At 41.2% G+C, this 12,287-nt stretch overlaps 1 protein-coding gene across 2 annotated transcripts in view; it reads right to left on the bottom strand.

Moving 5' to 3' along the window:
- NOX4 (NADPH oxidase 4) overlaps positions 1 to 12,287 on the bottom strand; it is a 99,856-nt gene that overhangs the window by 35,472 nt on the left and 52,097 nt on the right. For both annotated transcript variants that reach the window (XM_009334834.1, XM_009334832.1), the window contains exon 11: positions 2,390 to 2,471. In XM_009334834.1, the coding sequence (XP_009333109.1) occupies positions 2,390 to 2,471 (82 nt within the window). The remainder of the gene's footprint in view (positions 1 to 2,389; positions 2,472 to 12,287) is intronic.

Below are 12,287 nucleotides of genomic sequence, written 5' to 3' on the forward strand. Positions count from 1 at the left end.
AGTTTTGGTCTTAATATAATGAAGGTGCAAGAACATAATTCAGGCCAGAACATCAAGGTTTCTATTTCTTTCAAAAATTGATGGATTTTAATTTGCTCATTTAGCCTTTAATATTTATTACTATGGCTGAATATCCGGAGAGATGGTGAACATATTCCTATCCAACCTCCTTCCTTTGGACATATGTCTCTTAAATATGTGCCAACTTTTGTCCTTTCTACCTACTAAGCCCTGCTTAGTCAAGCTATTCAGCTAAGTCATTACTAAAATTTCTCTTCTGTTTTTAGCCTTCCATATTCTTAGGATTTCCTTAAGCATTACAAGCTCCAGCTTGTGCCCCATGACAACATCTCATTAAAATGACCTTACTGCTCAGACTCTTATGTAGTACAACCAGCCATTGCTCAGCTGAAGTCAATGAAAGCACACTGATCTATGAGATCTGTCTGTTCATTGTCTTCATTTCTGTTAACTGACCTTTCAATGAAAACAAGCATAGGGAAGGGAAAAAACTGGCACGGGAATAAGAGAAATTATATTACGAAGATGAACAGGTTTTCTACCTTGCTGAACACAAGTATTTCACTTGAAAGACAACCCCTAGGGAAATTAGGACATGTCAAGAGTCTTCAACCAGTTTCTAAATGAACGAGAATATATGATAAATTTCTGTAGCAAGCAAGCAAATTTGCACCAATTAATGATGCTATGAACAGAAATCTATTCTTTTAAGAACATATGCAAACTTCTCTTTCAGTTAGGTGCCAAAGTTTGGCTGATTTTGTATATTAGAGGAATCAGTCAATCTTGCCAAGTAATGTGGCTGAAAACATATCCTTTTGTGATGCAAGGTCACTATAACTTCAAATAGCAATAGAGCTCCATACTACAAGCTATTTGTTGTATGATCTTCAAAGAGCTGAAGCATCCATTGAACAGAATACAACCGGCACTCATTCACCCATGAATCTGACAATGTGTAATATTGCTAGTAGACTGTACTTGCCAAGAATGCTAGCAATAAATTGAATGTAAGGAAATGGAAAGTCAGACACCTTAGGAAAGATTTATATAGAAGTAAGTCTGTTCTTTGAGGATGGATGATAAACTAGTTTCTCAGACCAGTCTGATAGTGTCCATATCATAAGTGAAAACATCTAAGCCAAGCAAAGCATTCTACTGCCGTAGAAAAATAACTGTTCCAGTGCTCCAAAGGGTGAGGAGAAAAGTAATAATTCATGGAAGTCCTAGTGAAACAAGTAGACTAGCCCATCCACATAAGGTGCCTCCCACAGTTTCATATATTGTACCTCCATATTATTCTAGTAAAACAGTGACAATGGATAATGCAAACAACAAATTCAGGGGGATAAAATTCTGTCTCCATTGAAGTCAATGCAAAATTTCACCATTTTCAGAATCAGGGTTTCACCCTTGAGGGCATTCATTTTCAAGTATTCACAGTGAGGAGGTGACTGGATTTCAATACTCAGTCCCTCTATTTGTTGCCTGCTCTTAAAAATTTTGTATTATCAGATTTTAAGAATTGTATTTAACACGTAGCTCCACTGGCTTCTTGCGCATTTCAGGAACCTGCTAACAATAATAATTAAAATAAATAACTTTGCTTATTTCCATCATCATTGCTGGACTGGCTCCAGACATTCTTTATTCCTTCTCCTCCCTCTGTCCATCCGGCACTAGCCTTCTTCCATTGCTCACTCTGGTCACGGTTAATGCGAGGACTATTTCTTCTTCTTCTTTCCCCTTCACTGCCTCTTTTCAAGACTTAGCTGAAAGTGGCTGTTTCTTTTAACCAATATAATAACAAGGAGCATTTATTGTTTCATTCAGGTATGTAACTTGGGAGAAGAAGAAGTTTTGTCCAGGATACTCAATACATGCAAGACCTCCTAAACACACAACACTACTCTTTTGGTTTGCCTGTACATATATCCCTAAAAAGGGCAGAGAAAAATGTTTTCTAGTGCTTGCAGGCTTCCAGAGGGGAGCCTGTTAAACTCCAAGGGAATCTGTCACCATAAATGATGGAATCCCAGAAGACAAGAGTGGGGATTAGCCTGACAAAACATCTGCCTATGTCAACAGAGTGTCAAGTGAAACAAAGCTCCACCAGACACTGATCCAGGGAACTTAGCGTCTGCACTCTGCCACCACCTCCCTGCTGACAGCTGGGCACGCTTGCAAAGCACGTCTGCTTCTCCCTGACACCACTGAAAGACTGCAAAGCTCAGTGCAAGTGTGGCTCCCTGACAGCTCTGCCTTAGCACTTCACACCAAAAGCACGTACAGTGCTATAAATGCTTCACTCTCCCTCGCTGCAAACAGATAAAGAATTTATTTCTCCCAAGAAGACAATCTTACTTACTTGGGATAGCGCCTCTGCTGAAAGATGGGCAGAATCTCTGTATCTTGATTTGAATGTAGAAGCAGTAAATCCCGAAATCTTTCTGTCAGGACAAAGAAAAAAAAGAAGAAAAGAAAAAAAAACAAACCCAGACTGTGACTCTGCATTATAAGTTCAAGCCACAAGTAAGCAAGCAGTAATATCAGTGAATTCTCTGCTCCAGCAATATTTACCAGAGGACAAAGCTAAGTGTATAGGGAATAAAATCTATATATTCATACAAAACTGCTGCTAAGACTAGAAATCACTGTTTCCTGTAAAACCTTTTAATAATATTCTAAAATGTCATTTTTTTCATCCAATATTGAATTCTAGCAGTGTTTACAAGTTTCTGAGGTCTGCATACAGGTCTTCTAGGTATCATACACAGCCAGCCATAAGCAGTCCCTGCCTTGAAGAGCTTAGTCTAAACAGAAAGGAGGAGCCACTAAGAATTCACCAGCCACTCAAGGATCACAGTAGTCTAAACAAACATGGATTAATTAATTAATCTAAATTAAATTGCAGTAAGAGTCCTTGGGTAACTGATTCATTGGTATTTTCAAGGATGGTTGGAGGACTGGATTGTTTTTTGTTCACTGTTATATATTTTAAAAACTGCATTATAGGACCATCTGCAGTAGGTAAGGTTTTTGTAACTTAGCTTCACAGACCACCAAGTGAAGGGGTGGTTGTGGTTTGTGTAGCTGCCTTTCTCTGGTGCCTTTCTCTAGAGGTGGTTAGATGCAACATGTAAGTGGGATCTGTAGGAGCTTCTATCAGCATCAATTTCTCAGTTCCTGGAAGATGGGAACCTCCTCAAAATTCACTTGATGATAACCAGATTCAGGGATAGAAGGGAATTTCCCACCCAGGTCAAATCCCCTTAGCACACCCCGTAGCTCTCCATAGCATGGGACATGCTCTGTTTCCTTCTTTCCTTCCATCATCTGCAAATTTTATTTAACCAGTCCTCCAGTGGCACAGAAACCTAGGACACTGCTGATGCCCTTCCCACGTTCGCATCTCCTACTCTTCCTGCAATACCTTATAACTGTGGCTTGAAGTCTTCAGCTACAGGTTTTATCCTTCATTTGCTAAACCACAGTTTGCAGCCTGAGTTTGTAGCCTGTGTTGCATGTAGTAGCTGTACTATGGATTTTTCTAAACTAGCTATCTCTTTGTTGTGGTCTAACCTCAGTCGGCAACTGAGTACCACACAGCCGCTCGCTCACTCCTTCCCCCCCGGCCCCCCCCCCGTGGGATGGGGAAGAGAATTGGAAGAGTAAAAGTGAGAAAAATTTGTGGGTTGAGATAAAAACAGTTTAATAATTGAAATAAAATAACAATATAATAATAATAATAATAATACACAAAGCAAGTGATGCACAGTGCAATTGCTCACCACCCGCTGACCGATGCCCAGCCAGTCCCCGCGCAGCGGCCCTAAATCCAAAACACAGCACTGTACCAGCTACTAGGAAGGAAATTAACTCTATCCTGCCGAAACCAGGACACTCTTCCATGTAAGTGTGGTCTTTCCTCCCCTTATATCCCTATGTATCTCAAAATACCCGCTAACACCAGGTTTACAGATAAGGAAATCAAGGGACAGAAAATCAGTGGAGAAAAAATCTGAATCTCCCAGCTCTGAAAAGGAATCACAGCAGCTTTCTTAGTTCTTACAGGTTAGCATATGATGGCTTTCTTAACATTCAGTTTTATGTACTGTTATATCATCATAACTAAACTCCATTAATTTGGATACAATTCTGCTATGTAGCCTCTAAAATGGAAAAAAACCCCAAACCCATACTTCATAAAGTTATAATACTTTGAAGAAAGCATAATAAATTCAGAAGAAAAACTCTTTTGTTAAGGGCTCAGTTTTAAAGGTCAATTGTCTCAGATGGTCTGATCTAGTCTTTCATCAGCTGGCTAAGATGTGTTACAAACATCTCGGAGAAGATACCAGGATCTGCCAATGAAGAAACAAGGGCTGATATTTAGCATCTTCATTCCTTTATTTCTACACCTCTTCAGGTTCAATTTTGAAAGAAATAAGCACTTGTACCTCCCAAATTCTTAACCGCATCTTCAAAATGTAACTCAGCTTTCCCTGTACCTAACCAGGACAGAGACTGGATGAGGCCAACAACAATAAATGCAATGCTGTAAAGATGGAAATGAAACTCAATGACCATCTTTCAGGGAACAGCCTGCTCATTGTTTTGACAAAAAGCTTGCCATTATAGCTACTTCTTGACCTCTTCTTGAATTTTTAGGAAGACGCAGAGATTTGCTTTTTTCTTAGTCCTCTGGTACATGGCAATATGTTGTACACGGGCATGCCCTGTCATCCTTAAAGATGATACGATATGATCTTCAAAAGCCACTGGACAAGAACTGAAAGGCTTCAGGAATCTTTCACTGGTGCAAAATATCCAACTGTATATGTATCAGAGCAAGCACATTAACTTCCACTCCTACCTCAGGAATCTCCCAGCACAACTCAAGCTACTGGTGCATTTCTAGGAACCCTTTACAAAAAGGCTTCGTATGAACAACAGCCTTTGTGTGTAGCTGGTCGAGGAATGAGAGGAAGTTTTCAATGGCAATGATAGCACTTCCTTCCATGACTTGAGGGTTTTGACCTCCAGAACATGGTACGAGTCACCATGATTAAGGATTTGTCTTTGGGGTGGTCTGATTTATTTACTTTTTAGGGCCTATCACCAGGTGCAACAGCAATGCAAAGCATGGGCAGACATGCTCTTCTTCAGTTCAGTACTGCACAACACCACATTACATGCAAGTGAGGCTGGTTTGGCAGGCCTTGCAAAGGGCCTGTGACTCTCTGGGAGAGACAAAACACATCTCGGCAAGGGCACAGCTATGTCCCGCTCCATTGTTCTACCCGAGATGGATGGCACCCAGGCAGAGAGCCATATTCCATCTCTACCCCCTACTCTGTGACTCTTTCTCTTGTGCTGCTGCCCTTTCCCATTGATCCAGGCCACCTGGCTGCACTCCAGGCCTCAATTCAACAAGCTGCGATCTTGAAAATATTTTGAATAGTAATGTGACAGTGCTGGCCAGTACTGGAGTGAAAGCAGCCAAGTTATGGCACCTGAAATTGGCCTAAACAGCTTTCCTACTGGATCTTGTTTTAGTTAAAGTCAACTTTTATTTTTTTCCCCACGCTACGGAAAGTTTCCCAGGCAGATGTATTTTCTTTTCACCATATGATTTTACTCATTTTTCCACGGCAACACTTACGCTATATGGTAGCGTTCCACGTCATCTCAAAGACATCCTACAACTTCCTCCAGCACATGTAGTCTCCACATCCTGTAAATCCTCTTAAGAGAAATGGCACACTGAACAGAAGCCTTTAGGATTAATTTGTCCCACTGGACCATTATGTACATGCTTCACCCTTCAGGTCTGTGATATTCTCATATTACACATACGTGTGCACAGTACAAAAGCCACACTGGTGCAAATGACACTACTGCCTTTAAGGACTATCCAGCAAGGTGATATGGGAGGTGACAAGAGTTTTGGCAGCTACTGACAGAACACAGGTAGGTACTTTTGGTGCTCTCACAGAAGTGAGTATCGGAAGCCTAACACTTGACAAGAGAAGGCTTTTCAATTTGCAAGAAAAAATCACAGTGATACCTTCCAAGGGGGGGAATTTTTTCAAAAACCTAAGATTTTCTTCTAAACCATGCTACAACAACAAATGAAAGCCTTGAGAACTGATTAAATTAACCATTAGAGCATTTTTACATTATTTTGATTTGGAATCGCTAGTTGATCAATAGAACCAAACCAAGTCACAGAAAATCTTATCATTACTTAGATCATTTTAGAGAGACATCTCCCAAAATTGAGTCTTTTCCATCACTTCCTACAGTTCAAGTAACTAAAAGTGTGATGCTTTTGTCTAGGTGTTGGTCCGGTTTGTTAACAAAACACGAATAACATTTACTCAAACAAGTTTTAAAAGGCTTACTTCTGAAAATCTGCAATTATCTTCTCTTGTCCCTCATCTATCCACGCGATTTGCATTAAAGTCTGTGCTAGCTAGTCTCCTAATGATTTTTTACGTTGTTCTGAGATCAGTTATGCCATTGATTGTTTTGTCACTCTGCTGAGTGTGACACTGCAGACATCATCTCACTGTCTCTCTCATAAGTCTACCCACAGGACGAAGTTCTCACAGACATTAAGAATGGTTGCACAGTCACGTCTTATGCTCAAACTTATCTTTTCAACATGCTGAATGTCTCCACTTCCTCCTGGCTTTCGTTTTGAGCATGCAGTTCCTTCCAAATCCTTGATCAGTGAGAAGTCCTCAGTTAAATTTAGGCAGTCTCACTGGGATCATATATGTTCAGCTAAATGTGTAGCATAGTTACTTGTGATGACTAGGGGCTGGATGTAAAAACACAATCTTATGCCCTGTCCTCCTAAATCAGGAAGGTTGTAGACTATAAAGGAGAAGAGAAAGTTTGCCATTGAAAGCTTTAGAGATTTAACCTGTCCCTCTTACATATACGTCTCTTCCCTGTCTCTCATCTAATTCTTCTTACTTCTTTTCCACCCTTTGTTCCTCCTGTCCCATCCCAGCTCAACATATTCATAAGTCAGCTACTGGAATCTCAGTATAAACGCCCACTAACATCTTTATAATACCTGTTATGACAAACCAGTTACCAATTTACGAGGACAGAAGGATGCATTTCAAGGGAAATTTTCCCTTTGAAATATTTAGATGCGTGTCATTGTTGCTCTCAAGCAGAATGGGGTTGTGCTCAGTATGGTAAGTAAATGGTAATGCGAGAGAAATGGGAGCAAGAATGGGCGTATGGTCTGAAGCCCATTCAAACTGGTTACACAGTCAAGTTTCCTTTTTTCCAGGATACACTATTAGAGAGGTGGAAAGAGAGACAAAGGGAAATTTTATTACAATATTTTAATATCTGGGGCTCTCAAAGCAAAGAAAAATAATTTGTATAGAAGGTTCCTGTGAATTAAAACACATTATTATTCACATTCTGTAGACAGAGACATTATGGCACAGGGAGCACTGGCCTTGTTTTTCGAAGCTGTCACATCCCTGAACCTCTTACTGCTTTAGCACTTCAAAGATGATGCCAAAAGTCACACACTGCAGCTGTGTCAGGTTTGACTTTAAAAGTCAGGTTTTGTGGTTCTTTCCTTGCTCCTTCTTCTTACAAAATACTTCACAAAAAATAACAGCAAAGTCACTCTGCTGAATTCCAAGGGTCTTGAAAATTCCTGCTCTTTCAGAGTTTGATGGGTCTGTACCTATGAGGCCATAGCAGTATATAACTGAAGTCTGAGATATTACCGTTTTATTTATCCCAACCACCTTTTACCCAGCAGCTTCAGACCACTCTGAACCTCTAATAAAAACAGGTTGAATTGCATGCAATCAACGCAATTAAGAACACTGTAAAACCAATGGTAATTGCTTTTTATGGGATAAGGAGTTTTTATATCAGTTTTATGGATTATTTTTTAAATCAAAGTTCATAAGTGTCCTGGTTTCAGCTGGGGTAGAGTTAATTTTCTTCATAGTAGCTGGTACAGTGCTGTGTTTTGGATTTAGGATGAGAATAATGTTGATAACACACCGATGTTTTAGTTGTGCTAGGTAGTGCTTACACCAGTCAAGGACTTTCCAGCTTCCCACGCTCTACCGACTGAGAAGGCTGGAGGGGCACAAGAAGCTGGGAGGGGGCACAGCCAGGACAGTTGACCCCAACTGGCCAAAGGGACATTCCATACCATGGGACGTCATGCTCAGTACATAAACAGGGGGAAGCTGGCCGGGGGGGCCGCGGCTCGGGGACTGGCTGGGCATCGGTCGGTGGGTGGTGAGCAATTGCATCGTGCATCACTTGCTTTGTATATTTTTTATTATTATTGTTGTTATTATTTTCCCTTCCTTTTCTGTCCTATTAAACTGTCTTTATCTCAACCTACAAATCTTACTTTTTTCTTCCCCCGATTCTCTCCCCCATCCCCCTGCAGGGGGGGAATGAGTGAACGGCTGTGTGGTGTTTAGCTGCCTGCCGGGTTAAACAACGACAATAAGAATAAACAGAAATATGATTAAAAAGTAACCAGAGAATGTGAGAAGAGAATAGCCTCATCAGTTATAACGTACAGAACATTGTGGTCCAGAAGCCTAGCTATCTACCAAAAGGTCTATCCATACCGACACTTTCATTCATTTGGATATTTTGCAGTCATGTTTCTGTAATTACCTGTAGCACTTCTGCATTCATTGAGACACAAATCTCAGTTCCATCTTTCACCACATGGACACTTGCAAGCCCTGCAATTTCAAACTAAAAAAATCTGCCTAATTTCATGCAAAATGCAGAGTGGCTTGGAGCACCTTCTGTGTCATGAATAGCTCCTCAGCACCTTGCAATAATTTAAAAAAAAAAAAAAAAATTAAGTCAGCTTTCTTAAAACCGCCAACGGCATTTAAGAGGATTTGAGACCCACTAATCTGACTTGTTTTCAAGCTCTGTAAATTTGGAAATGCTGTCATAAGTAGTTCCTCAGTGCCTTGTAAAAAGAAAAGGCATTTAGGAAGAAGTCTTTGCCAGTTAAGGACTATAAAACTGATGAGCAACAAGATGGCACAAAACTGGAATGTCCAATATTTTAGTTTGACCTGTGGCTCATTAATGGCCAAAGTTCCTGAAGTTAAGCAAGTGTCACTTTTCTCCCCTTCAAGAGTCAGTGCTACAAATATCCTCCATCAGATTAAAAGGGGAGGAAATAAAACAATAATGAGGTAATGTTGATGAGCTAAAGGTTCCAAAATTATTACATCATAAGCCTTGGAATTCCCCTGAAACATACATATTTTGCTGATACAAAGAGACAGGCTTTTTGACCAGCTTGAACTGCCATGATTCTCAGCCCATTAAGCCTCACGGAGTTTAATTCTCCTGTTTTTTCACCACCATTTCCTTCCCTCCTGATCAGTAATCGGAAAGACTAATTAGAGCCCACCATTTACAGAGGTACTAAAAAAATTAAAAGCTAATAAAAACCCAGAAAGTTGAAAATTATACAAAAAACCTTACTATTTATTTAAAGGAAATAGAGAAGCTTTTACAGAAAAGCAACTGGTCTCTTCATTTTCTAAGCTAGGTGAATAAACAGTGATCATCCTTCTGTTCAACATTTTCTTTTGCAGGATTTCAGTTTATTTAAGCAGAGGGGGGAAAAATAAGGAAATCAACTAATCGTTACACAGGTCAGCAATGAACCTTCCAGTCACTCTGAACCTGCAGAATAGTCCTCCTTTCTTTGAAGAAAGTCTCTATACACCTTGCTTTCCCTCCTAACCTGCATTTGCATCCTAAAAAGTAGTCAGCTCCTTCTCTTTCTCTAGCTGTGTGCTTATCAGGTGGAAATCATTCTCCCTCCCTGATTCTGGCATCAGCACATCTTCTCCCTGCTGGAACTCTAGGTGCTTTCTTATGTCTTTAAAATGTCCCACCTACTATGTCAAAATTAGCTTGGACAGATTTATTTCTAACTAGATCTCCCTCATTTACAGTATAATCACACATATTGCATGATTTATGTGTGTATACCCATATATTAGCCAATGAAGAAACAGAGTTAAGGCAGTTCTTGTCCAAGGAACCTTAAAAGGTTGGAAGATGAATGATGGGAAGGAAAAAGCATCACTTGCTTTGTTTCAAAACAGGGAAGAGAGATGCTGAGGATTACATTTAGACTGCATTTTGTATGTCTAACTTGACAAGAGAGCAGTGAGTGACCCAGACTGCCTATTAGATACGCTGCCAGACTTGGGTTCCCCAGACAGCCAGTGAAGAGAAGAGGACACAACACCAAAAGTTAAGCAGTCTCAATGCTCAATACTGAGTTAGAAATCCTTCTGTAGGTTATACAGCAACCCCCTGGCAGCGCTGGGGATTAGCCAGACCACTGGAGCTCAAAACCAATGTCTTAATCAAGAAACATTTTTTTCTCAGAGGTACTTATTATACTTGAAGACTATTTCTGCCATGACAGCAGAGTTCATTCCACAACTTGACACTTACAAAGTGCAACAGTAAAACAGGGTTTAGAAACAACACAAAATGGTAACTTTAAAAAATATCTTTATAAATACATGCTCTGAAGCAAATGTTATTTATGCAGATTTTTTTAGCACTGAGTTCTACAATTGCTCCTTTTGGCCATGAAGGGCTGTACTTTGCTGTTTGAACTCCCTATGAGCCAAGGCAGGGAGGCTCAACTACCATTTTCTTCACTAGTGGTGCACTTTCCTCTTTCAAAACATGCCAGAAGAAATGATGAGGCGTCAGTATATACCTTTTTGGCTTTAAGGTAAAGTTTTGACACGTGATCCAAAAAGTGCTTACATTCACAAAAAAAGAAAGACTCAAATTATGTGAGGGGGGATTAAACTGGTTCTCTCTTTGTAACTTGTAATCTGATACAGAAACTAGACAAAGCCCAACCTTTCAAAAACTACATGGGATTTTAACACTGAAATGGAGCTACGATCCAGCTGTGCAATTACTGCAATACTATCCAGCACTGAAAAGCTCCAGAGGGTACGGCTCTAAAAAGCTGAGCAAAGGCACAGTTCATCAGGCTGATTCACACCAAGGGCCCCCCTACCCTAGTATCTTGCTTCACATGCAGACACCTACAGAAGAATCAGCACAGGGCAAGACCCTCCTGCTGTCACTTTCCCAGCCTTCAACCGTTTCTGTCTCTGCAGATCTCCTGAGCCTAAGGTGGTTTGTCTATTAAGAAATGCCTTGACTTCTCTTGAAAGTACTTGCCCAGTCCCCCATGTAAACCTCCTAATCTATCCCACATCCTCTGACAAGGAGTTCCATGTGTCTCTCACCTACTACATGAAGATCCATCATTTTGTTTGCTCTGAAATAGTGTCTTAGTGACTGTATTTGATGGCCAAAAGTTCTGATACTGGCAGAAACCATGAATAGTCAGGCCCTACCCACCCACTCTTCCAGTGTTATGCATGATTTTGTAGACCACTGTTATATTCTCCTAAATTACCGCTTTTCCAGGCTAAAGAGTCCCTGCATACTCAGTTGTCCCGTGTTTGGAAGCCTTTCCATGCTTTTGATCATCTTTGTCATTCCTTCCTGAACCCTTTTCAGTATCCTGTCTGAGAGATGAGGACTAGACCTGCACACTGGATTCAAGTCCTGGGAGCACCACAGAAATACCCAGCTGCACAGTGATCTCCTCTGCTTTATTCTCTGCTCTTCTAATTTTTCTCTTTACGGCTGCTGAGCACTGAGCTGATGTCTTCATGGAAAGGGGTCTGTATTGGGACTGGTCCTGTTTAATATCTTCATCAATGACATAGACAGTGGGATCGAGTGCACCCTCAGCAAGTTTGCAGGTGACACCAAGCTGAGTGGTGCGGTCGACATGCCAGAGGGACAGGATGCCATCCAGAGGGACCTGGACACAAGCTGGAGAAGTGGGCCCGTGTGAACCTCATGAGGTTCAACAAGGCCAAGCGCAAGGTCCTGCACCTGGGTCAGGGCAACCCCCGGGATCAATACAGGCTGGGGGATGAAGGGACTGAGAGCAGCCCTGCCGAGAAGGACTTGGGGGTACTGGTGGATGAAAAGCTGGACATGAGCCAGCAATGTGCGCTCGCAGCCCAGAAGGCCAAGCGTATCCTGGGATGCATCAGAAGAAGTGTGGCCAGCAGGTCGAGGGAGGTGATTCTGCCCCTCTACTCTGCTCTGGGGAGACCCCACTTGGAGTACTGCGTCCAGCTCTGGAGCCCTCAGCA

This window comes from Pygoscelis adeliae, unplaced genomic scaffold (genome assembly GCF_000699105.1).
Source record: "Pygoscelis adeliae isolate BGI_AS28 unplaced genomic scaffold, ASM69910v1 Scaffold141, whole genome shotgun sequence".
Classification (NCBI taxonomy): Eukaryota; Metazoa; Chordata; class Aves; order Sphenisciformes; family Spheniscidae; genus Pygoscelis; species Pygoscelis adeliae.